Here is a 27,900-nt window from a genome sequence, read left to right on the forward strand (position 1 = left end):
GTGGAGATAGATACAAAATGCAAAGTTGCTGGACTCAATCTTGACTCTACTTGTTCCTTCAATCCCTATACCTATTCTGTTGCCAAATCTTGGCAGTTTAGCCTCCACAACTTCTCTCAAATCTCCACTCACGTAGGCTGAGATTAACCAGAGGTATTAGAGACTTTTTAATGGGGGAAGTCACATATTCAGAACTGTATTTTAGAAACATCAATTTGTCAGCTATGCCAAGGATGAATTAGAGAAGGGAAAGAGAAGAGATAAGGCTATTATAGTAGGCTATTACAGAAGTCCAAGTAAGAGATAATAGAACTTGGATTGGGAATAGAGGGTTTGTGAGTGGAAGGAAGGCACCTGAAAGCTGGGTTCCAAGGTTGTAAACTTTTGTGACTTAAAAGGATGGTGCACAAAGGCATGTAAGATTTATTTCATCAGTGTGGGAAGTCCCTCTACTGTACCTAGTGCATACCAAATCCTAAGGAGTGGCCTGAGGCATATGAATGTTGGGATATGCCCAAGGTTTCATAAGCTCATAAGCTCTAAGTTTGTGATATAAAATAGATCTACTGGCTTTATAGCCAGCATTTTTTCTGCTGTCAGATCTGGCCCAGACCCTCATCATTTTAACCTGGCTTACTGAAAGAGCCTTCTAACTAATCTTCTGAAAGGGACTCGGGGTATCTCAGGGGTCCACAATTTGAGAATTGCTAACTTTAACAATAGCGGTCTGCAATTTATAGTCTTAGAGCAGAGGCTCTTAACTGGGGTCCTTGAACTTTAAAAAAGATAGACAGACAGACAGACAGACAGACATAGATAGATAGATAGATAGATAGATAGATAGATAGATAGATAGATAGATAGATAGATAGATAGATGTATTTTAGGATAATTGGCTTTCTTTATCATCCATCTTATGTAATGTATTTTGTTTTATGCATTTAAGAAAACATTTTTGAGGAGATCTTTATAAGTTTTGCCAGACTGCCACAGGATTCCATGACATAAAAAAGTGTTAAGAATCTCTGTCTTAGAAAATTACCTCAGGCCATAGAAGTTAAGTCACTTACTCAGGATTACACTGGGAGTATGTATCAGGTGCATCTTAAACCCAGGACTTCCTGATTTCTCATTCATTAGTGTTTAACCTCTGCATCAAGTTGCCTTTATTTTTTGTAGCACAATCTTTTTTTTGTAACTAGATTAAACTATTATATTTTTTAACAAATAGCAAGCCAAATGGATATTTCATAAAGACTAGTTAACTTTAAGCTACCAGTCCACACAAGGAAAACCAGAGCAGGGACCATTGTGTTTTAGTCACATTATTTTAAAATTGTTTTAACTCAGAGCTCTCCTTTCTTCATCACAAGAAAGTATCCACATTAGATTTCTGTAGTAGGTTTCAGCTTAAAGGTAGAATAAATAGACCCCAATGCCCTTGGAACATTAGACTTTTTTCTAGCACCACATTCTTTGTTTTTTTGAATAGGAGGCAGTTGTCTTGTTTCCTAAATCAGAATGACTAAAATTCGCTCTTTTTCTCTAGAGAATACCTACTTTACTTAGTCCCCCAAAAAATACTTCTGTGGAAAAGAGGAACCCATCTGTCTCCACACCACAAACAAGATAAGAAAAATATCCCTGCTTCTTCAGTTGCCAGTAACTTGGAATAGCCTGGAAATCCTTGGAAACTTTCATAACTTTTAGGTGGGGGTGAGAGGGAGGTAATGTGAGTGTGTTAGATGTGTTTATGAGGAGGGGAAAGGATCAGCTGTGGTCAGTTCCCTATTGTTGACTCTCAGAATTTTGGATTGCCATGGAACACACCTGTCTTGTACTGCTAGTTCTTCCGCCCTTCTGAATACATGCTAGTGTTTAATGGAAAACAAACTGGAGAAGAGCAGAGTGCTTACTCTATTTCACAGGATCTAAAGATAGAAGGAACTTTAGCTCATCTTACTCTTCCATCTTCCAAATGAGGAAACTGAGGCAGAAAAAGTGACTTACCTGAGTCATATTCAGATGCTCTGGCTTCAAATCCACTCTGTCATTATGGAAACCTTCATTGAGTTTTAAATTGCTGTATTTCTTCATACCTTGTAATGGTTCTTTTTTATTGTCAGTCATACAACTTATTTGTCATAGAGAGAATTTTAATATTTTCCTTTAAAATGATAGTTGATAACTAGCAACTTGCTTTTACTATGTAGTGATAGACAACATATAGTACATGAAAGCAATGCACATCCTTTGAGAAGAGTTTATTCTTACTTCCCTTTCTCCCTGAAGACGAGTATTTAGTTTAACAGCCTTTAATTTTTGGTTTCCTAACTCACTAGCATTTTTGCCTCATTAGATGCATGACAAGATGTCATTTTTTCCCCACCAAGGCTTCCTATTTTCTGCTCAGTAAACATTGATTGCTTTCCTCTTTCTTTTCTTGTGAGTATATGATCACATATTCCCTGCTCATCTGTTTTTTTATTTATGTTCTCTTAGAGTCAAGTTAACCCAACATGGTTTTGGAATTGACCAACTTGTGTAGATATTGCAAATGCCACTCTTATCTTACTTTTTTAAAACCTCTAATACCTGTTATACTGTTCTCAGATATTTCATTCAATTTGATAAAGCAATATACCTGTAGGTTGCAAATACAGGTGTTTCTCTGCTGGAAGAACAACCACCAAAGAACCCTGATATAAAAGTCCATGCTTATAAAACAGGGTTCTTTTTAATGTGAAGTTTTTTAGTCTGCTTTGGATAATGTCTTAAAAAAAAGTATTTGTGTTATACCTTGAGGCAATTATACCTATGATAGAAAACAAAGTGCTTGTACTTATCAGTCTAGTAAGTTTCAATTTGCTACCTCTGAATTTTGAGGAATAGTAATCTCAATAGTGAAGTAGCCACAGTTATTTTTATCCATAGAAAGGAAATCTGGGGTCAAGTGGAGGAAGCATAGCATTTTCATTTTATAGCTTTTGAGGCCTACTATGCTAGGAGCATGGTATAGTGAATTTGGAGTCAGAAGACCTGGGCTTGAATTCTGGCATCCCCATTTTCAAGTGGTCCTCTCAGAGCCTCAGTTTCTATAAAATGGCAGTGATGATGCTGTGATGTTTGTGATGAAGGTGCTTTGAAAAATGTCGAGTGCTATGCAGCTGTGAGCTGCTGTTACCAGAAACTCAAATATGAACATGGTTGTTTTCCAAGTGTTGTTACTATTTATAAAAAAAACTGAATTTGTTTTCCTCTAAAAAGTTATATTGATGTCCTTTTTAAAAATATCACAATCATTTTCTGATATGCTTCTTTCTTCTAGATCTACCCATTCCTTCATCTGTGCTCTCTGGAATGCCTGTTCCGTGATTAACAAACTTGCTTTCATCTTAAATTTTTTCCATTCTTACTGGTACTTACTGAGACCTGTCTGCTGCCCAATAACACTAAATCTCTGATCACCATTCCAGTACTGGTTATGCTTTTACTCATAATACCCTGACTCACCTGTTGGTGGTGCTGAGCGAATCATAATATTCCTCCTTGTGCCTCAGTTTCCCCATTTGTAAAATGAGGATAATAATTGTACCTACCTTGCAGGATTGTTGTAAGGATCAGAAATGTAAAGTGCTTTGTAAACCTTAAAGCTCTACATAAATGCTAGCTATTGCACCTTCTTGTTCCCTGTTGCAACTTCCAGATTCTCTCTTTACCACCATCACCTCAGCAACCTCTTCTCCTTTAATTTTCCCATTATTCATATTTATCACCCAATTCAGATTCCAGGGCCTGTAATCTCTCTGTAGACTCCTTGGGACATTCTCCTTCCTTTTTCTATGAGTCCAGTGTTTGGCTCATAGTCTTTCTCACTTCTCCAACTCCTGCCCTCGTGTCCAGAGACTCCAATGTATATATTGTTACCCCTTCCAATATCTGAATTTCACAGTTCCTCATGCTTTTCAGTTCCCATGACCTGCTTCTTTCCACCCCAACTACAGACATTACCTTGCTTTCACTCACAAATATTGCATTTTTATGTTCACAAACTCTGAGATTCCTTTATCTAATCATGACTGTTTATCATTCTATCTTTCCCTCTGCCTTCCAGCCTCTAACCTTGTCCTTCATCTCTATGACCTCCAGTCCCTAGACCCTTCAGTTCTTCTCCAGGCTGTCACCCCTGAACTGACTACACTCTCTTACCCCTATCTCAATACCTTTGTGAATCAGTTCAGTTGAAGCTGCCTTCTTGCATTTCTTTCCCCCTTGTCCTATCACTGTCAATCATGCTGCTCTTGTTTCTAATCACATACCACTCAGTGGCTCAATGATCATAGTAATTAGTAGCATTTAGATAGTGCTTTGAGGTTTGCAAAACATTTTACAAATCTGAGGTCTCATTTTATCTTCCCATAACCCTAGGAAGTAGATACTATCATTATCCCCATTTTACAGATGAAAAAACTTAGGTAGGCAGAGGTTATATGACTTGCTAGGGGTCACATAGCTAGTAAGTGACAAAGACTGGATTGGCAATCAGGTCGTCTTGATTTCAGGTCCAGTGTCCTATCCACTGTGCAGCCTAATTGCCATAAAATCATTCTGTATTCACTACAAATTTATATTATTACATAGTCTTTATTGGGCCCTAACTGCAGTAAGGCAATCCTTTTGTACCTCTCTTTTGATTTGCCCTCCAATTCAAACCTTCTCATCCCTTCTCAAGTCTCCCAAGGCATCTCTTCCTCCCATTTCATAATTCTCTGAATTAGCTATATGTTAAATATATGTGTACTTATGTAGATAAATAATAAATATATTAAATAATTACAATTCTCTGAAAAAGTTGAGGCCATTTATGAAGAGCTTCTTCCCTCTCTCTCCTTTTGTGTCATCCAAATAACTCCCCACTTATTTACTGCAGCCCTGAAAATGCTGTCTCCAAAGTCACTGGAGATCTCTTTATTGCCAAATACAATGTGCTTTTCTCAATCCTAACCCTTCTTAACCTCTCTACAGCCTTTGACATACTCTTCTGGTTACTCTCCCCTCTCTAGGTCTTTGTGACCACTCTCTCCTGGTTATCCTCTCTATCGGGCAGCACCTTCTCCATCTCCTGTTCATCCAGACCTTGCCTGCTAATTATGAGTGTTTCCCAAAACTCAGACCTGGGCCACCTTCTCTTTTCTTTCTATACTATCTCATTTGATGATCTCATCAGCTCCCACGGGTTCAGTTAGCACCTCTATCCTGAATGCCAATCTCTTATCATAAGTTGCCTTCATCTCAAACTGCATGACTCAGGAGTACCTCAAATTACCAAGTCCCAAATTGAACTCATATCTTTCCCTTCAAACACTTCTGTCTTCTGAACCCCCCATCTTGTTGTTGAGGGGATCACCACACTCCAAGTCTCTCAGTTTAATAACCTTGACATCCTTTTTAACTTCTCAGCCTCAGTCACTTCATATATATTTTCTCAATCTCCAAATCTTGTTTCTTCATCCATAACCTCTCTCTTATTACCTCTTCTTTTCATTCACACATTCATCCCTCCTTCAAATCTTCATCACTTCTCATCAGGAGAATGGAAGTAGTCAAATCAAGTCAACAGGTTTATTAATCCCTTATGTGCCAGGTATCACTATCCTTGATGTCATCCTCAACTCCTCTGTCACACTCCACATAAACTCCTTGTTGCCGAGTCATCTCTACCTTTATAACATCTCTCCTAAGCATCCCTTTCTCTCCACTTACCAAGTCGCCACCCTGGATAGGCTATAATTACCCCATTCAGCAGCTCTTACAGTAAATGGCCTTCTTGTTGATCTCCCTACCTCAAGTTTCTCTCCATTCTATACCCTTCTCCCCTTAGATGCCAAAGTGATTTTCCTAAAGCACAGGTTGGTCTGTGTCATCCCTGAATATGCCACTCAGTAAACTCCAGTGACTTCCTATTACTTCAAATGATCTTGTGGGCATTGGAAGCCCTTCATGGACGTAACCTTTCCATAATTTCTAGTCTTCTTACACTTTACCCTCCCATATGTACTTTTATGATTGAACATCTGTCTTCTTCCTGTACCTCATAATCCATTGTTTCATGTCCCAGCTCTGGACCTTTTCCATGGTTTTCCCCAATGTCTGGATTGCTCATCCTCCTCACTTCTGCATACTGGCTTCCTTGAAGACTCATTTCAAATCTTTCCATCTTGCGAGAAGTCTGTCCCAGTTCTCTCCCCCACCTCCCAACTCCCCACTGCTAATGCCTTCCTTCTGTAATCTTTCATCTATTTTGTTCGAATTTGGTTATTTGCATATTCTTTCCCCACATTGGAATATGAACTTCTAAAGGGCAGAGCTTTTCTTCTTACCTTTTAAAAACAGTACTTGACACATATAACTACTTGATAAATGTTTGTTGACTGGCTTCTCCTTCCCTGTCCTTCCTCAACAGTTCATTGTAGTAGGAAAAATAATTGTGCAAAATTGTTCAACAGCAGCAATATCTTTTTTAGTACAACCACATTTCATTTCCATAATCTATAGTCTTTTCTCCCTTCTCCTACTCCCTCTATCTATCCTGGATATGTATATACGTTCTCTACTTGGAAAAGAGTTTTGCCTATCCTTTAGAATCAGTATTGGTCAATGCATTTAATATAAATCAAGTTGCCTTTTTGGTTGTATTTTCATTTATACTTGTAGAAGTGTAGCTTTTTCTCTTGGTTCTGCCTTCCTTATTCTGCATTAGCTCATATACACCCTCCTACATAGATCCTTAAATAGAAATTCTTTCACCTCAGGGAGGGACAGATACTGTGGTTTAGAAGATAGTCCTATGGAGGGGAGGGGCCTAGACCTAGGACAGTCTACTCATCGTTTTCTGACAAAGGGAATGGCTCATCTCCTACGGTGACTTGTCTGTGTTCCTTCATAGTTTTTGGAAGCAGAAGAGTCTTCAGGAAAGGAATGCCAGGGTAATAGTGACTCTGTTTGGGTTCACAGGATTGTGCTGCATGGTGTGAGCTGGTGGTGATCCATGAAGCACCGGTCAATCAATATACATTTATTGAGCCCTTGCACTGTGCCAGACACTTGGATACAAAGCAAGACACAAACAAAAATAGTCCCTGTTCTCAAGGAGCTTACGTACTAATGGAGGAGCTAATATAACCGTAGTTACATACGAGACACATATGAGTAGAAGAAAGGGAACATTAAACAGGAAATCTCAAGTGACTTGGTAGGGCAGACCAGGAAGACCTCTTGCAGAAGATGGTGTCTGAACTGAATCTTGAAACCTGGAGAAGTTAAGTGGTGAAGACACAGCATTTCTAATGGGGGGAAGGGAGAACCATTTGTAAAACGATTGGAGACTGGAGATGGAATATCATATGGGAGGAACAGAAAATAGGCCAATGGTAGCTGGATCATAGAACGGGATAGAACACCTAGGAGAAGGCAGGAAAGGTTGGAAGGAGCCAGTCTGTAAAAAGCCTTAAATATCAGAGGACTTTATATTTGATCAAAGAAATATAGTGAGTCACTATAGTTAATTAGTGGGGGGATGACATTACTTTTTAGGAAAAGTACTTTAGTAGCTATGAGGAGCGTGAATTGGAGCAGGGAGAGACCAGCTTTGAAGTCCAGTTATTGTACCTGCCATGTAGGTTGTTAAATTGACTTGACTGTTGCCATTCTCCATGTGAGAAGTGATGAAAGTTCAAACAAGGGGTGAATGTGTGAATGGAAAGAAGGGTACATAAAAGAGAGAGTTTACGTATGTAGAAACAAGATTTAGCAATGGAGAATATTACATGAGGTGACTGAGAGTGAGAAGTTAAAAAGGATGCTAAGGTTATTAAGCCGGGAGAGTTGGAGTTTGGTGGTACCCTCAACAATAATAGTGAAGTTTGGCAGATGGGTGAGTTTTAGGTGAAAGGCAATAAGTTGTTCTGGACATGTTGGGTGATCCTTTAGTGAAGACTGGGAATGTGGTTTCTGGCCCACTATGGAGAGGACTTGTATCCCCACCCCCTCACTTCTCACCAGGTGAATTTCTTGTGACCTTGTATTAGGTATCATTTTGTTTCCATGTTTCTCTGAATTTCTCATATTCCCCATTTTCATTATATTCTTATGCCTTAATTTGTTCAATTGATAGACCACCAATTCAGCATGTCCAAAACAAATTTTGAGTTTTTTTTTCCACATAAGGTCACAGGCTGTGTTAGCATTGAAGAAATAAGAGAATAGTACAGTTTATCTGGATAATAGAATGTATAGAGAAGGTAGTATGAGATAAATTAGGAACAAAACAGATAGGGAGATACTGAAGATTTTTGAGCCAAGGAATAAGGATCAGATCTATGCATAAGAAATATTATTCAGTCAGTATTGTAGGAGTTGGATAGAGGATGGAGTTGGGAAGCACTCTTTAGAGACTGTTATAATAGTCTAGGTCAGGGGTGGGGAACCTGTGGGGACATGTGGCCTCGAGGCTGCAGGTTCCCCACCCCTGGTCTAGGTAAATAGTAATGAGGGTGATGAAATTGGAGGGCAGATGTGATGAAGAGGTAGAGCCAAGATCTCATAACTGATTTGATTTAGAGGTGAAAGAGAAGAAAGAATCAAAAGTAAACCCCGAATTAATAACATGGGAGAAATGAATGGTGTGATCAGCAAAAGTTCTAATTAAGTCAGGCGGAAGAACAGGCCTATAGGGAAAGAATGAGCTCAGTTTTGGACATGCTGAGTTTGAAGTGATAGTGAGACATTCATTTGGAAATATAGGAATCTATAGCTAGGAGAGGAATTGTGACCAAGATAACAGATTTGGGAGCCCTCTACTTGGAAGGAGCAGTTGAAATTGTAAGAGCAAATTCAGATAGCGAGTGTACAGGATCAATGACAGGCTGTTGGATCACCCACATTTAAAGGTTTAGAAGAGGCTGAAGAGCGAGAACAGGAACATTTGGAAGGATAGGAAGACAACCAGAAATTTGGTATCTGTCTAGTCCAGCGAGAAATCTCTAGTCTCCTTCAAAGCTTGAATTCATCTGCAGGAGGTTTTCCTGAGTACCCACCTCACCCGTCACCCAATCCCCAGCACTGCTTGCATTTATCGTTTATATATTTTGTAGATACACACACATACACATTTATACACATACGTGTTTCTTCTCCTAATAGAATGTAAGCTCCTTCAGAGACTTTTATATTTCTAGCACCTGGCATATAATAAGTGCTTAATAAATATGTGGTGATTTTAATAATTATTTGATCCAGAAGGAGAGTACTCTTAACAATGTCAGAAAAGTTAAGGAGAATGAGACCTAAAAAGAGGCCATTGGATTTAGAGATTAGGAGATCACTGGTAAGATTTTTGATAAAAACAGTTCCAGTTAAGTGACTGGGTGTATAATTCTGACTGCAAAAGACTGATGAGTTAATAGTGAGGATGTGAAGGCATTGGATTTAAAAAAAATTTATAACATTTTTTTCAGTAGTAAAGGGGAGGAGAAAAAGAGTAGTAATTGGATGGCGGAGAGAAGGGTCAAGGAAAGGCTTTTTCGCTATGGGTAGAACAGAACACATTAGTTAAGCAGATGGGAAGGAGTGACCGTTGGAGAGAGACAGACGAGTGAGAGAAGAGATGATTATTGGAGAGGCCTACTCCAGAAGTCAGGAGGAAATGGGGTCAAGGGTGTCACAGAGAGATTAACCTCAGTCTTCAGTAAGGCTATCCCTCCTGTGACTAGAGAAAAGGATTAGAAAATCACCAAGAAGTTTGAGAAATAGAGGAGGATTGAGGGAGTTCAAGTCAAATAGCCTTAATATTCTCAGTGAAGCATTATTAGATTGAAGCTAGGGCTTCCCTGATGTTCTGAATCATATATTTTAGTGGCCTAAAATCAGCATCATGTCTTGATTGTCTCCAGTGACTGATCTGCCCTGAGGAAATCAGATAGTGGGAGTTACCTAGGAATGAAAGTTTGTAGGTCCATAGATGGTAGATGGTGGAGCAGACAAGGGAGGGGAGGGGAGTGGCTAGTGAAACAAAATCTAAGTAGCTTACTGTGGAGTTAAGCTGGGTTATGGAGGCCAGATAGACCAAATTAAGAAGGAAAGATTGAGTGAATAGATATCAGCTAAAAGGCCTAAGTCTAAAAGAGTGGGGGGAGAAACATAGATGGCACATTCGTCAGATTTGCTTATGGCAGAAAGCTGGGAAGGATAACTTACAAACTAAATGTGATATTGGGTTACAAAGGATCGTGATAGCCTAGAATATTGGGCCAAACCAAAAAAGATGACATTTATTAGGGATAGGACAAGGAAAGATTAGAGAATAAGTATTTATTAAGTATGTATTCTGTCCTTGGCACTGTACTAAACACTTTACAGATATTTCACTTGATAATGGATAAATGTAAAGGCTTACACTGGAGTTTTTTTTTTTTAATAAACTTTCCAAGTTCAGCATGACAAGGTATGTCTAGACTATAGCTTATCTGAGAAAGAGCTGGGGAGCTTAGGGAACCAAAAGCTTAGTATAGTCCTCAATATGATGAGATAGGTCCCAGGAAAGCTGATAACAATACTAGGCAATATTAAGAGAGGTCATAGTGTCCTGGTCAAACTATATCTGGAGTATTCAGTTCTGGACAGCACATATTAAGAAGTCTATTTAAAAACATCCAGAGAATATCCAGAGGAGGACAACTGGAAAGATGAAAGACCTCAAGCTCAGGCTGTATGAAGACTGGTTAAGGAACTGGGAATGTTGTAGAGAAAATAAAGCTGGGTGTGGGAATGTGTCAGGTGAAAAGCCTGTCACAGAGAATAAGCATTAGACTTACTTTGCTTGACTTCAGAGGGCAGAACTAATAGCAACGGGTGAAAATTTCAGGTAATTTAAAGCTTCATGTGAGGTTAATAGGTGCTTCCTCATGAGATCTTGAAGGGAAAGCTTGGATGACCATGTTAGGAATAATGCAGCAGGGAGTCTTATTCAGGTAAAGGTTGGACTTGGTGGCCTTTGAGATCCTTTTAGAGGGACAGGTGATTCTGAATAAGCAATTTACTGTAATAATAGCTGAGGTAGAAGGAAATTCAGTAGGTAGTTGGAAAATAATAAACAATAAAAATAAGAATAGCTACTATTTATATGGGGCAGCTAGATGGTGCAGTGAATACAGCGTCAGACCTGAAGTCAAGAATACTCCTCTTGCTAAGTTCAAATCTGGCCTCAGATAGTTATTAGCTGCATGACCCTGGGCAAAGTCACTTAACTCTATTTGCCTCAGTCCCCCATCTGTAAAATGAACTGGAGAAGGAAATGGCAAACCACTCCAGTGTCTATGCCAAGAAAACCCCAAATGGGGTTACACAGAGGCAGAAGCAACTGAAAGTAACTAAGGAAAACACTGAGGCTAAGAGAGGATAAATAACTTGTCCAGGGTGACATAGCTGGTAAAGGTCTGAGACAGGAATTGAACTTGGATCTCCCTGACTCTATCCACTGAGCCACCTATTATCCTGGGAAATAAGGAAACTGGAATTTAAGAGGAGTTGTTTCTGGTGTTAGCTCCTTGCTCAAAAACATTCAATGTTTCCTTCTTTGATTCTTGTGTAAACTTTAAAAAAAACCTAAAACTAAAAACCTTCTTTAAGCTGGCATAAAGCACATCCACCATCTACTTCCAGCCCATTTTCCAGCCTTATTTGTAGTAGCTTCCCTTCCTACACCCCATGTTCCAGTCAGAACAGCTCTGTGATCTTGTGCTACACTCTCACCTTGTTACCTTCACATCAGTCATCCTCCTATACTTGTAATTAACACGAGGAGAAAAGGATAGAAAGAGAAGAGCCAAGGTCAGAACTTTGGGGGTCAGTGTCATGTAGGAGTCAAGAGGAGAATGAACCAGCAAAGGCACCCAAGAAGGGGTTGTTAGGAAAAGCTTGAGGAGACCCATGAGAGCACAATGCCACTGAAGCTAATGATGGAGAGGGAATATCAGAAAGGAGGGGGTGTTTGCATCTTTATTTAAGAATGCTTGGATTATATGTACTTGGCGTTATAGTAATGTCCATGACTTTCTGAGCTCAAGGGAGAGAAGTGACCCTTTTAGTTACAGTTCATATCATCCAAAAGTTGAAAATATGCATGTTTAAATACTGGAAATAAATTTAGCAAATGTATTACTTTATAAAGACAAGGAAAGTTTCCCATATGTGTCCACATCTCTTTTAGTGAGAGCAGCTTGAACATTGCATCAACATCCTGACATTATTATGAATAAAGGTCAGCCACCACTCTTCTGACTTCCTCATCCTGAGCATCCATTAAGCAGAGACAAACAATTGTCTTGTACTGATCATTTTGTGCTCTTGTTTTTTCCGTCCTATCTTTCGTCTTCAAAATTACCGTTAAATCTCTCATGCAGCTAAAGCTAATTAATTCCTTTTAGGATGTTAACGATGAAAACATGGGGATAGTGTAATAGTAGGAAGGGGGTAAGTGGAGGGGGGGCTTCCTTCTGAGTACTGGTTTATTGAGAGTGGTCACAATTTCAATGTTATTTTTAGAATTCTAAGGTCAAGGGCCTTTTCTCACCAGAATTTTGGTCCCAGGAGTATGTGTTTGAAGGATTCTTTTGTATATAGTTCTTAGACTGGTCCAGCACCTCGTGGGCACTTGGTAAATGTGGTCATAAAAAAGTCACTGACATTGAATTCTTTTTAACCTGGGTTCAAATTTTTTTTATTTTTTATTTAGTATTTTATTTTTTTCCCAATTACATGTAGAAACAATTTTTAATATGTTTTTAAAACTTTGAGTTCCAAATTCTCTCCCTTCCTCTTTCCCCTACCCTTCTCATTGAGGAGGCAAACAGTTCAATATAGGATATATATATGTAGTCATAATACTGAATTTTTCCAGACCATCTAGAACAGGAGTTCTTAACCTTTTTTGTGTTTTTGGACCCCCTTCTCGGAAGAAGGTTTTTAAATGCATAAAATGAAATTTATTTTCAAACAAAGGAAACCAAATATATTAAAGTACAGTTATCAAAACATTTAAAAAACAAGTTCATGAACTTTGAGTTAAAAACTCTCTTACTGGAGGAGTTTAGAACATTACTCACATCTCAGTTTGACTACATACCTGATGTTATTTTTCAAGATCAGTAAGCATTTACTAAGTGCCATTTGTGCAAGGCATAGGAGATACAAATACAAGAAATGAAACAATCCCTGCTTTGAAGGAGTTTCCATCCTAACCCATCCTACAGGATTAGGAAATGAAAGCATAAAATTTGTGATTCGCCTAAGGTCACACAGCAGACTGGTTACTGAGCCTGGCTTAAGGACTGCATGTCCTGACTTTGAATTTTCCATTAATTCAGTGCCATTTTCTTGGCATTATTGTTAAGTACATGTTGAAATGTAATTTTCTCAAGATTTGAGGAATTTAAATGTAAAAGCATTTCATAATAGATATAAATTGTTTTGAACTCTTCCAATACAGTTCCTGCAATTTACAAATACTTATGAAACTTTCCATAGCTAGCATCCCTTGGACAATGTCAAGGACTAGATGGCTGACATTAAAATTGAGTACCCTTGCAAACAGCTATCCCATGTACACCAACATGTAATTGCAAAGAAAGAAAAACAATTTCAAGGACCTCAGCTATAAGACAACCTGGATTCAGGAAATTTGATTTCAGTCCCTACTCTGCCACTGTAAGCTATAAAGTGAGGCTGTTGGACAAGATGATCTCCAAGAGCGCTAACATTCTGTTTTTCCCTGGGTGTGGAGATATCTGTCTAACGCTTAAAATAGAACCTTCCTTTATTCTCACCTACATGGAAATGTCCTTGAAGCAGACTTATGGATAGACTCGGTTAAACAAGGTTCATCTCCATGCTTTTAAACCTCTTTGTCCCTGGATGGTACTTTTAACTGCCAGAAGATCTTACATTACAAATATGCCTTTTGATAATCTTTGGATTTGACTTTAATTTCATTCTGTTTTTCATCTGTAGAGGTTAAAGTACCATCACCTTCATTAGCTTTTACATCAGTTTAGTAAAATTACTAATGCTCAGAGAGAGACGGCATGTGGCTTAAAGAAACTCTCAGAAATATCTGCTGAACTTGATATCTGGTTTCAAGTCTATAGTTTCTGGTCTTTTATCTTAACATAGTCAAGGCGTCATAGATTTGGAGCTAGAAGGGACCTGAGACTTCATTAATCATAGGATCATGGACCATAGAGCTGGAAAGGCTTTAGAGGTCATCAAGTTCAACTCCTTTATTTCTTTCAGAGAGAAAATTGAGGCCCAAAGAAATTAATTTTTTGTTGTTCAGTTGTTTTCAGCCATGTCCAACTCCTTGTGACTCCATTTTGGCATTTTCTTGGCAAACATACTGGAGTGATTTGCCATTTCCTTCTCTAGCTCATTTTATAGATGAGGAACTTGAGGCAGACAGTGAAGTAACTTGCTGAGGGTCACACAGCTCGTATCTGAGGCTGGGATTTGAACTAAGGAAGATATGCCCTTTGACTTCAGCACCCAACCATTGCGCCCCTTCGTTGCCCAGGAACTTAATAGCTAGCATTTAGATAGTGCTTTAAGGGTTGCGGACACTTTACAAATATTTTCTCATTTTATCTTTACAACAACCCTGGGAGATAAATGCTGTTATTAATCCCATTTTACATATGAGGAACCTGAGGCTAGAGTTGAATTTAGGTCTTCCTGACTGCAAGCCATATATATATAGATATATACGCTTTTCTAATCAAAGAATCCTATGATAAGATGCAACCGCTGTTGTGGTTGAAAAGATCTTCATCATCAAGGGCTCAGAATTGATCTTACACATGGGAAAAAGTTTTCTCCCACCCACAAGTCCATGACTTGAATGTCTTGGAAACATGCTGCAACTTGAATGTTACAACAGTAGTGAAATCACGTTGCTTGAAATGCTTTTTGTCTTAGTGAAAACTTCTCTCTAACCCACTTAAGGGCTAATTCAATAGGAGGAAAATAAACAAATATACAACCTGGTCATTCCATTGGTCCCAAATAATTTCCCAATAAGGACCTCTCTTTTGAAATATTTTCCTTCTAAATACCCTAGTTAAAATAGCTGACTTAGGAGTTATGCCCTCTATTCTTGCAAAACTTATGTCTCACTCAGGTATGGTTTCATTTTGTTCCTCTCCCTTTTCCTGTTAATGGATTATAATTTCTTATCAAAGGGAAATAATGTTTTAAGGAAATTACTGTTTTCCTTTTTTAGTGGGTAGAATTAGAGTAGATTCAATAAGCTTGAATATAATTGAGAGCTTAATTTTAGATTTTATTATTATTGCCTATACATAAATGTCAATTTAGCACTCTGAGAGTAAAGGTTAGTAAAAGTTGAAAGGTAAGGTCTAATCCTTTAGTTTTAACTCTTAAATTTAGGGAGGAGAATAACCTTCCAAGGATGATCTATTTGAATGTAAAAAGGATCTTAGAAGCCACTTAGTGCATTCCTGACCCCTCATTTTTAGATGTGGCAACTGAGGCCCAGGATGTTGAGATAATTTACCCAAGATCACACAGGTGGCCCAGTAAGGATTCAAACTCCTTTCCGAAGTATTTAATAATAAATGGCTAAAACAAGAGGAGAAACATTGTGCTGGAATGCTCAGACTACTTTTTAGTCTATTTTGTAAGGTTCATACTGGAAAAAGCTTTTCATGTCTCAAGGTTTATTGGGGTAATTTTAAAATTCTAGTGAGGATTTCGAAGTCTTCTAAACAAAACCTCACAAATTCAGCCATGTCTCTAAAGTATTTTAAGGAGATCATGAGGAAAATAACTAATCTATTGTGATTAAACTAGCAGGAAACCATGACATCCTTGGAAACTCAAAGATGAGGGTGGTAGGGAATAGGATCTAACCTAGAATTGTGCCACTTTATGGATGGCCAGCCCATATGTTCTGGATTGGGGAGGACACTCAGTTATAGAGTTTGGAGAAAATAGAACATACATAATCTTTAGCTGCCTGGGCAAATGAAGCCTACAACTCCTTGAGAAAATACCATATAAGTCAAATCCCATGGTGTCTTTTCCTCCTTTCTTCCCTGACTCCCCAATCCTCTGTTTTTTTCCTCTGATGCTGAAAAAGTGAGGAACTTTCTCATGAAAACAGTGTAATAGTCCAGCACTCAGATCCTTCACTCTTCATGCCCATCTTTCTAGGGAGACCAGAGAGAGCTTGAACTTAAAACAACTGCCCTTTATAACCGAGATAAATGTTACGAAAGTATGTGAAAGGATTTGTTAAAGGGCAAGGGTCAAAACATTTCCTATAAATACATCGAAGCACATGGAAGCATGAATGAATGAATGAATGAATGAATGAATGAAGTGAAAAAAAGAAACATTTATTAAATATTTATTTTGTGCCAAACTCAGTAATTTATAATTCATCAGGAAAGAAGTATAAAAACAGTCTGCCTCTGTTCTTCTGGTGTTTATATTTTAAAGGGTGAGACTACATGCTTAGTGGAGTAGTGACCTGGGAGGGGCATTTAGGGGGAGGGGGAATCACCTGTAGTGTGTGGGGCCAGTGGGGAGTAGATTGACACACCTTATTCAGGAACAATGGCAGAGTTGATTTGATCATGGTTCCAGAACAGGAGGGGCTTGGTGAGGAAGTTGTAGAGCAAGCTTTTGATAACAGATTCACATGAATTTCCTGATAGTTGAGAATAATATACTTAAATACGCTTTTGTTTTTGTAGCTATGAAAAAATATCACAGCCTGTTTCCTTATCTGTAAAAAGAGGGCAGCAAGTATGATTTTTGGTAGCAAAAACTTGGAAATAGTTTGGTTCCCCTGGATTGGGCAATGACTAAAGAAATTGTGGTATATGAAGGTAATTGAATATTATTGTACCATAGGCAGCAAAAATATGAGGAATTCAAAGAAACATGGGAAAAGTTCTATGAACTGATGCAGAATGAGGAAGCCTGAACCTAGGGGAAAACATGTATAATGACTACACAAAAGTAAATGCTCAGATCAGGTGCAATGACCCATGATCAAAAATACCCCTTCTCAGTAGAAAAGTGGGGGGTCTCTAGTTGAAATATTACATAGGCTTTCAGACTTAATTGCTTTGGGGGTTGGATTTTGCTTGACTTTTTCCGTTATAAGAAGATTCAACTGGGATGGGTTTAGGAAATGATTGTAATATAAAAAAAACAAATGAATCTAATTTTTTTTTAGAAGAGACATTATTGTATAGTAAAAAGAATGCTTAATCTGTGTCAGTTTCCTTATCTGTAAAATAGAAATAATAATGCTTTTATGACTTTACCAGGTGGTTGTCAGGATCATAGGAGAATATTATGTGAAAATGTTATGTTATAGAAACCATTATATAAATGGGAATAATAATAGTAATTATTTAGTTACTCACTACTACCACATAGCATGTGAAGGGTTTATTTTTGTACCAGGCATGTGAACTTCTTTCCAGAATGAATAGTTTAAGTTCTGCTGCAAGAGGCTGGAGATAAAAGTTAGCTGTTCCTTCAAACTCTACTTGTTTAAAATTAAACTCGTTGTCTGACCCCCTCCTCCAATTAGCTTCTTCTCCAGACTTCCCCATTTCTGTTACTGTTCTATTGAATCATTCATTTTCTCATTCAGGCTTGAGAATTCAGAGTCATCCTTGCCTACTTCTCCCACATCTAGTAACCAAGCTCCTCTTATTCTTTGCTTTCAAATTAAGTTTCTTCTTGTTGAGATTTTCCTTTCAAGTGTCTTTTCCTCACCTTTCTCTTTTCCACCATGCTAAAGACTTTCTCTCTTGTATCTGCCTTCTTGTTAACCTCCTCCATTCCAGAAGGTCCCTGTAGCAATGCATATTGTATAGAGCTGACTAGCTAATTGTTGGGAGCCCTATGACCTCTGACAGGCAAGTCCAGAGAATAGAAAGAGGCTCAGAAGCTATTATCAAGGGGTTGCATCTATGACCCAGATTCATCACTCTCCAGATTCTTCAGTGTTCTCTGCCTAAGACCTTGGGTAGCTCACAACCCAGAACACATGATTTCTTATGGACAAAACAAAACACAGAGGGACACAGAGAAAGTCACATAAAAACAACAGACTCCTAGAACCACACTATCATCTACGTTTCACCTGACTCACCATTTCTTCCTCTTTATGAAACAAATAGCTTTGTAATCAGTAAAGGAACCCCTTATGGGCTAGTCAGCCACAGCTTGGTGTAGTGAACCAAGTCCTGCCTTAGGAGCTAGGATCCTGGTAAAGTTACTTATTCTGTCCAAGCCTTATTTTCTTTATTTGTAAAAACAAGGATAATATACCACTTACCATCGAATGAAGTAAAAGGGCTTTTCAGATCTTAATGCACTATATAGATACTAGCTATTATTACAGAAATTAAACAACCCCTGACATACATTCTATCAGCGTAAACAACATGTATACATAAGTAAATACAGAGAGGGAACACTGGCAGCTAAGGGTAGGGAAACAGGTCTCATATAGGACATAGTCAAATACAAGAGCTAAGCTTTCAAGGAAGCTAGATATTTTAAGAGGCAGAGACAAGGACATGGTGAATTCCAAGAATATGAGGAGGGTGTGAATCTGTGTGGTGTGTATGTGTGTGTGTGTGTGTGTGTGTGTGTGTGTGTGTGTGCGTGCACATGCACACATTGTTTAGGCACAAAAATGAGAAAGTGGCATATCATAAATGAATACAATTCTGACCCTGGAGTCAGAAAAACCCATCTTCCTGAGTTCAAATCTGGCTTCAGATTTGAAGTTGTGTGACCTTTGGCAAGTCAAGCCAAGATCTCCCATTGCATCCTGGCTCACCTCCAGTCATCCTGATGAATATCTGGTCACTGGATTCAGATGAATCTGGAGGAGAAGTGAGGCTCTTGATCTGCACAGCCCTCCCTCACTCAGAATAAAGTCAAGTGCAAGTCATGTCATCATTTCTCTGATGGTATTTCTCTGATGTCATGGTCCTCTTCAAAAACAAATGATGAACGCAGCAGCAACAACCATAGCCCTGTTTACCTCAGTTTCCTCATCTATAAAATGGGCTAGAGAAGGAAATGGCAAACCACTCCAGTATCTTTTCCAAGAATGCCTCAAATGGGGTCATGGAGAGTCAGAGACAACTGAAATGATTCAGCAACAGCAAAACTATACAAAGAGGACTAATATGTAAAAAGACCAGGTTATGAAAGACTTTAAAAAAAGAGGGGAAAGGGAAGAGAAATAGCATTTATATAATGCAAACTACTGCAGTCCAAAAACTGTGCTAAGCACTCTACAAAAGTATTGTTTCATTTAATGCTCACAAAACCCCAGCAAGACAGATGCTATTATTCATATTTTGAAGTTGAGGCAAACATAAATTCAATGACTTGCCCAGCTAGTAAGAGTATAAGGCTGATAAAGGCCAAAGTGAGCAGTTTATGGGATTGGGAGCTTCGTATGGTTTGGGAATATGACTTTGGCAGCTGTGTGGGGGGGATGGAGAAGGCAGCCTTATGTTAGGGAGACTAATTAGGAAGCTGTTTCAGTAATCTAGGAGTGATGTAACAGCAGTACAAGGGACCAGGCCAGAAGGTTTGGGTTTTTTCTGCTTTTATCAGCTCTGCTAGGTAGCTTCAGAATTGGAATGAGACTGATATAGCTCTCTGTGAGGGTTATTTCCATAGGTACTACTACTGGTCTCTACTACCCAGGTGACCTGTCTTGGGTGCTTGGTATAGTTTGAGACCTGGAAGGGACCTAAGAAATCTTCTAATCCAATCCCCTCATTTTACATATGAGGGACCCAAGACCAGGAAGGTTGTCACTTGCCCAAAGTTGCTAGATAAGTAAAAGAGCCAGGATTTCAATTTCAGGCCTTTAATCCTAAATTTGTCACTTTTTCTTCTTTATCAAGTCCAGATTCTAGTTCCTTCTGCCCTGATGCTAGTAGTTCTCTCCATTTTTTTTCTATTACATATGTATCTCGATATTCCTCTATCTGTCTAGTTGTTTTTCCTTCATTCCCGAAGAGGACCATATATGTATATTTGTATTTTCTCTTACTGAATGTAAATTTCTCATAACCTCACCTAGAGTCTGGCATCCAGTAGGTGCTTAATAAATACTAGTTGATTAACTGATTGCCTGACCTGGACAACCCTCCCCTTGCTATCTATTTCTCTAAGTTCTGCCTATCTGAAGCAATTATGTAAATGTCCGCTGTTTTTATTATTTCAAAGGCTAGCCCATCTCGTCTCTTCCATGAAGGTTTCTGTGATTACTTCCCTCTGAACATTGCTTGTGTAGCACACAGTTCAACATTTAATTATATAGTCTTATACATGCTTTCCAATAATCTGCTCACAGCATAGAATTATCCCAGAATGTCTTCTCTTTGTTGTGGATGCCTAGTTTAGAGCCTCTCCCAGGAAAACAACACCCTGGTTTCTGTACACATCATCAGAAAGCTAAAAGTTTGAGTTTGACTCTTGGGCAGGGCCAAGGGGAAAAGGTTCAGTAGATACCTGTTGAATTAAAGGCATTCTGTTTGGCTTCTAGTATAGAGTGCTAGCGTTAGCTGTAGGGAAAATTGTGAAGTTTGTGTTTGCTGCTCTCTCACTTCTCTTTCTCTCCCTTTCTATCCTCCTGAGGTCCTAACATCAGCCTCCCACTCAAGGTTATCCACCCCTGAATTGCCCTGAAGTGTTCTAGAATGTGCTCTCCCTTCTCTGTCCTCAGTACTTCTTCATTCAGAAAATTTCAGATTAAATCAGTGTAGATAACTGATAAAAGATTAAGCCGCATTTCCCCCATTCCCCACCCCCACTCCCAAATGTTTCCTTACTAATGCAAAAGAATTGGTAATTGGTAGAATTTTTGGCTTTGTAGGAAAGTGACTTTGGAGCCAGGGGGTCTTCTTAAATTATAAGAGCCTACTTTGTCAGTATGTTAGCCCCCCACCCACACCCCATACCCCTTCTCTTCCCTTACTGTGCCCCAGGAGAAAAGATCAAGAACTGTGTTTCTTTTCTGCCAGCAGTGAGGAGGGAAGAAAGGAGTTGATGGGTCAAGAAGGTGCTCTGAGGCTTCTTTCAAAACATGGATTCTGAGGGACACAGGTAGCTGGTCCTCCCTAACTCTCTGGCAGTGGGTGTGATACCCATAAACTGGGTATTCTGGGAGGTCCCAAGTATTGGGAATGAGGACAGCATTGGTGAGTATTGGAATCCTGTGACCAACTTGTGTGGAGGCTGGAATACCTCCTTACCTCAGCCTTAGAAATAGCATGTACTGACTTGATTGTTGAACTTTAGTCAGGGCACTGAGAGGCCTGGTAATGGGAGATTTTCTAATCCCTTGTGTTAGACAGGGAGGCAGTGGAGCAGTAGTCATGGAAGGAGGAGAGGAAGGTAGAACTGTAACAATCCCTTTTAGTTACTGGACAGAGATGAATATTCTCCTTTGCTACCTAAGGACACAGGGGGAAGTGTGTGTGTGTGTGTGTGTGTGTGTGTGTGTGTGTGTGTGTGTGTGTGTGTGTGTGTGTGTTGGAGGAAAAGAGTTTTTATGATTAAGCTTTAAGTTCAGACATAACAAGCCTGACTCCAGAGGAGTCCAGACTTCCTCTTAGAGGAAGCCAGAGAGATCTTCAGATCAATCTAATTGGCTCAGACATCTCATAGAATAATGAAAAGGATATTGTGACAGCAGAAACTATTCAACTGAGGGATGAGAGTGTACAGTCCCAGGTTCCCAGGGCATTTAGACGATAGATATGTCACCAGTAAAACTGGGAAGTCCAGTTTCTTGGGAGCTTAAGGCCTTCAAAGAGAAGAGTCTCAGAATAGCTTCCTGTCATATACTTTACTCTTCCCTCCCTTCCTCCAGATGATTCTGTGCATGTTTGATTTGGCTGTGTAAAAGTATAATCATTTCCTAGAACTGTTTGTCATTTATATCTCATTACCAGGTAGTGCAATAGCAATTATGGCCATCATTAAATCACTGTCTGATTAGCTTTTATGTGTTTTATTTGATTGCAACATAATTGTATACCTATATTGCCCAGTCTTTAGAGCAAACACTTTCTAGAACACTGCCCCCAAGCCCAGCCAAATACCTGTAAAAATAACTAAACAAATTCGGGAGCTACAGAACCCACAGAATGATGGAGTGAAGCAAATCTCTAGTCCAAGACAGTCTGGAAGGTTGCTGGGAAGTGTCTATCATGCCACACATGGGGCAGAGCACAGTCCAGTAAGGGCCATGCCAGTACAGACAGGACCTGAGCAGGCCTTGGGGAGACTGAATCTCTCTCACCAGTGGCAGTTTACAGACTTCAGGACTCCAAAATGCCAAGGACAAATTGGAAGGTTAGTTGAAAAAGCCTGTGGGACCAGTATGGGAGAGTGGAGTGGTCTGGCCCCAGCCCCAGGGTAGCAGAGGGGGAAGGGTCAGAGGAACCTGCAACAGGTACAGTAGCAGCAGGGGCAGAGACAGCAACTGTTCCTGGAGCTCTAGGCCCACAGACTGTGGGAGAATCAAGTGGCTGACAGTATACCTCCCACCCCCACTGGAAGCAGAGATCTACCTTGACAAAGCTCAAAAGTCAAGTAAATGGCTGGGGAAATGAGCAAAAACCAAAAAAAGAATCAGACTATAGAATCTTACTTTGGTGACAAGGAAGACCAAAACGTACAAACAGAAGACAACAAAGTCAAAGCTCCTCCATCCAAAGCCTCCAAGAAAAATATGAATTGGTCTCAGCCCATGGAAGAGCTCAAAAAGAATTTTGAAAATCAAATAAGAGAAGCAGAGAAAAAATTGGGAAGAAAAATGAGAGTGATGCAAGAAAATTATGAAAAATGAGTCAACTGCTTGCTAAAGGAGACCCAAAAAATGCTGAAGAAAATAACAATGTAAAAACTAGACTAACCCAAATGACAAAAGAGGTCCAAAAAGCCAATGAAGAGAAGAATGCCCTAAAAAGCAGAATTGCCCAGATGGGAAAGGAGATCCAAACCTCATTGAAGAAAATAATTCCTTAAAGATTAGAATGGAGCAGATGGAAACTAATGACTTTATGAAAAATCAAGAAATTATGAAACAAAACCAAAGGAATGAAAAAATAGCAGACAATGTGAAATATCTCATTGGAAAAACAACTGACCTGGAAAATAGATCCAGGAGAGACAAAGTAAAAATTATGGGACTACCTGAAAGCCATGATCAAAAAAAGAGCCTAGGCATCATCTTTCAAGAAATTATTAAGGAAAACTGCCCTGGTATTCTAGAACCAGAGAGTAAAATAAATATTGAAAGAATCCACCAAATTGCCTCCTGAAAGAGATCCCAAAAGGAAAACTCTAGGAATATTGTAACCAAATTCCAGAACTCCCAGGTCAAGGAGAAAATATTACAAGCAGCCAGAATGAAACAATTTGAGTGTTGTGGAAATACAATCAGGATAACACAAGATCTAGCACCTTCTACATTAAGGGATTACAGGGCTTGGACTGTGCTATTCCTGAAGTCAAAGGAACTAGGATTAAAAAACCAAGAATCACCTACCCAGAAAAACTGAGTATAATACTTCAGAAGAAAAAATGGTCATTCAATGAAATGGAGGACTTTCATGCATTCTTGATGAAAAGACCAGAGCTGAATAGAAAATCTGATTTTCAAACACAAAAATCAAGAGAAGCATGAAAAGGTAAACAGGAAAGAGAAGTCATAAAGGACTTACTAAAGTTGAACTGTTTACATTCCTACATGGAGGGATAATATTTATAACTTTTGAGACTTTTCTCAGTACTAGGGTAGTTGTAGGGATTATATGCATAAAGACAGAGGGCACAGGGTAAGTTCAATAGGAAGGGGTGAAATCTAAAAATAAAATTAAGGGGTGAGAGAGAAATATATTGGAAGGAGAAAGGGAAAAATAGAATGGGGCAAATTATCTCTCACATAAAAGAGGCAAGAAAAAGCTTTTTCAATGAAAGGGAAGAGAGGGGAGGTGAGAGGGGGAAAAGTGAAACTTTCACCACATTTGACTTAAGAAGGAGGGAATAACATGCATACTCAATTTACTATGAAATCTGTCTTACACTGCAGAAAAGTAGGGGAGAATGGGATAAGCGGGGGCGGGGTGAGGGGATGATAGAAGGGAGGACAAATTAGAGGAGGGTATAATTAAAAGTAAATACTTTTGAGGAAGGATAGCATCAAAAGAGAATAGAATAAAAGGGCAGGATAGGATGGAGGGAAATATAGTTGGTGTTTCACAACATGACTTTTATGGAAGTCTTTTGCATAACTATGCATGTATAATGTATATAGAAATGCTTGCCTTCTCAGTGGGGATGGGTAGGGAGGGAGAGAAGTTGGAACTTAAAGTTTTAAAATTGAATGTTAAAAATTGTTTTTACATGCAACTGGGAAATAAGATATACAGGCAATGGATTAGAGAAATCTATCTTGCCCTCCAAGAAAGTAGAGGGGATGGGGATAAGAGAAGGGAGGAGTGTGATAGAAGAGAGGGCAGATTGAGGGGAAGGCATAATCAGAGAATGCATGCCGTCTTGGTGTAGGTGGGTGGAAGAGATGGGGAGAAAATTTGGAACTCAAAATCTTGTGGAAATGAATGTTGAAAACTAAAATAAATAAATTAATTTTAAAAAAAGTTTCACTGAGACTTTTGGGACACCTTGATCTATCACAACTCCTCAGAAAAAGATAGTAGAAAGCTGACTTTTTGTTTTTCTTTTCCATATGTGATACTCATATCTCGTCAACTAGCTAATACAAGCTCCTTGATGGCAAAGAAGATCTTATACTTTTGCATCTGTCATGGAGTCTAGCATAGTACTGAACACAAAGCTCAATAATGCCTTATTCATTGATTTGCCCAGGAGCCATACAAAGAAAATAATCAGAGTTGACATCTATAGAATGCTTTTCTCATAATGTTGTGTTAAGTGATCATAGAATTATTATCCCTGAAAAAAATGAAGTCCTTGGAGGTTTAGTGACTTGCCCATAGTTACACGACTAATATTCATGTTCTTTTCACTATACCTTTTAGTAAATGTTAACCTATTTGACATTTCAAGGAAATGTTGACAGTTGGGAGGAAAAGGCATTAAAATAGAAGAAAACCATTTAGCTAACCATTGGGATTTATTTCATTACAACTTCTTTGTTTTATTCTGATAAACTTACATATCTTCAAAAACCACTTCACCCTTCATCTGTCATTATCTTTCTTTAAAACAAACAAAAAACCCAACCCTAAGAATCTTCTATCTAATCATAATCTTTTATCATCCCATCTTTCCCTCTGCCTTGTAGCTCTTAGCGTTGTTTTTCATTGTCTTCTCAACTTCTAATCCCCCTACTACTCAGTTCTTTCCTAGGCCATCACCTCTATGTTGGCTGTATGCTACATCCTTCTCCATCTTGATTCCTAAACTGGCCAGTCCAACCTTGTGCTGCCATACTTTGGTCTTTGATTACTCCAAACATTCACTATAATTGCTTCTATTCATATGCTGTTCATCCAAGCTGAAAAAAATCATGAGACCATGCTAACTGGGGTCACTAGAGATTTATGTTCCATAATCTCAACTGGGGCCTCATTGTAACAAGGCAAGGTTTTCCACATATTTTCCTGTCTTCTCAGAGTTACCGTAACTCTCCTTCCCCCAATCCTCTCAGCCAAGAACCTTGCCTCATATATCACTAAAAAATGAGTAGGGCTATTCTCTGAGACCTTTCTCTTCTCCTTCATCTCATATTACCCTGATGCCTTCCCTGGCTGTGTCTTTCTTCACTCCTGCTTCACAGGAAGAAATGGCATACTCCTCTACATGTCATTATCTTTTTAATAAAGTAATGTAATTAAATGATATATTCACCAGAGGATTTCCATGATCAAAGCAAAGCCATTCAGACTAGTTGCAGTTAGAGAACTTTTTATCTGGACCAGGGCTTGCATCACTGTATGTAGGGAACTCGTTGTAAGTTCTTCCTACCAAAGCAGATCAGTGAATGATCTGCAGTTTAGAGAATTTTTTGAAACACTAAGAGATTTAGTAACTTGCCCTTGATGTTAGAGCCAAAATGTTTCAGCGGCCAGCCTTGAACACTGTTGTTTTCGTCCCTGAGGCCAGTTCTTTATTTTGCTACCCTGCTCTCTATTGACCAGAGCAGTAAATTGAGGAAAAGGAGATCCAACTAAGGATTTACTTCAATTACCTGATGTCTGAAATTGGAGTGACGCATGTCACCTGGAGAAAATGCTATAAAAAAATGAAAAAGAAGGTTATTCAGGCATCTTTTAAAAAAATGCAGAGAATAGGAGAAAGGTCAGGAAGAAGAGGACAACTTTGAAAACAACAAGTTAAACTTATTGTGTACTTAAAAAGAAAGGCAAACTGAACACAGTAGAAATCTACAGTTTCATATATAATCCTCTTTGTGAGGTAAATGGAAATGCTCATTCTATTTGGTGTTTTAACTTCAGAATAAAAAGAAAATTAAAAAAAAGAAATACGGTGACTTAACCTATCAATCCTTAGTAAGGAGTTCATGAGCAAGAAATTTGTACTACAAGAAATCTGTCCATCTTCCTGACTCTCCTAATCCTTTTCTTTTTTTCGTACAGGTGATGGATGTGGGCACATGGTGACTTACCAAGACAGTGGCACATTGGCATCTAAGAATTATCCAGGGACTTACCCCAATCATACCACATGTGAAAAGACCATTACAGTCCCTCAGGGGAAAAGACTGATTTTGAGACTTGCAGATGTGAATATTGAATCTCAGACATGTGAATCCAACTACTTGCTCCTCATCAGTTCCTCAGCTCAGTATGGTATGTAAATTAAATCTGAATTGACATGTTATGGGGAAAGAAAACAAGGGGACAGAATACTATCAGTAGCTTAATTTAATTCAATTTAACATTGAATTGAATTACCTCCTTATCTTCCTACCTCCCTACCATTTTAGGTTCTAAGGATACACATGTAGATGTTAAACAATTCTCTAATGGGACCTCTTGGAGAGATGTACCTGTCAGCAGAGGTCACGACTGTGGGTCAAACATGGGAGGGCAAATTGAAAGCAAAGAAATATATTAGCATTCCAAGGAAATTGCTGATAGCGGCTTCAAATTCCTAGAGTACGCATTTAGTTTTTATAATAATCAGCAGTATTCTGCAACAACTTAGGATAGATAAGTAACATCTTTCACAGGGGAAGGGAGGAGAGAGAGAGGAGAAATCATTCAGGCAAGAAAGAAGGGGGATTCTGTGGGAGTATGTCCCATGTAGTTGGTAGGGTATGTTATATGAATGAGAAGACATTCCCCGTTCAAAGGCAGAAAGCAAAAGGAGGTGACCAAATACTCTCACAATTGTTAAAGAAGTCTTTTAAGAGAAACTACAGGGTTGAGGTAACCACTTAGACAAGACTGCATGTGTCTCTTATCCAAGGACAATAAATATTTTTATTACAATTGTGGATGAGACCACCTACTTTGTGTAGTTTATTACATTTTTTTCTCCTTACTTTCATTATTAGGTCATCAAGAGGTTGGGGGATTTCTACATTGTTAGTGCATCAAGGATTGTGGTTCCTATTTTTCCTTTACAAAGACAAAAACAAAGCCAGATCTGCCTACAAGGAGTTTACTTTCTCCCAGTAGGATGCAAAAGATGGAAAGAGAAATGGGTGTAAACCAGGGTTCTGAACTTTTTTTTTTGTTATGGACCCCTTTGATA

At 38.8% G+C, this 27,900-nt stretch overlaps 1 protein-coding gene across 1 annotated transcript in view; it reads left to right on the plus strand.

Moving 5' to 3' along the window:
- DCBLD1 (discoidin, CUB and LCCL domain containing 1) overlaps window positions 1–27,900 on the plus strand; it is a 109,804-nt gene that overhangs the window by 8,557 nt on the left and 73,347 nt on the right. Inside the window, exon 2 of the mRNA XM_072643141.1 lies at window positions 26,778–26,990. Coding sequence (XP_072499242.1) covers window positions 26,778–26,990 — 213 coding nt within the window. The remainder of the gene's footprint in view (window positions 1–26,777; window positions 26,991–27,900) is intronic.

Source organism: Notamacropus eugenii, chromosome 2, assembly GCF_028372415.1.
Source record: "Notamacropus eugenii isolate mMacEug1 chromosome 2, mMacEug1.pri_v2, whole genome shotgun sequence".
Lineage (NCBI taxonomy): Eukaryota > Metazoa > Chordata > Mammalia > Diprotodontia > Macropodidae > Notamacropus > Notamacropus eugenii.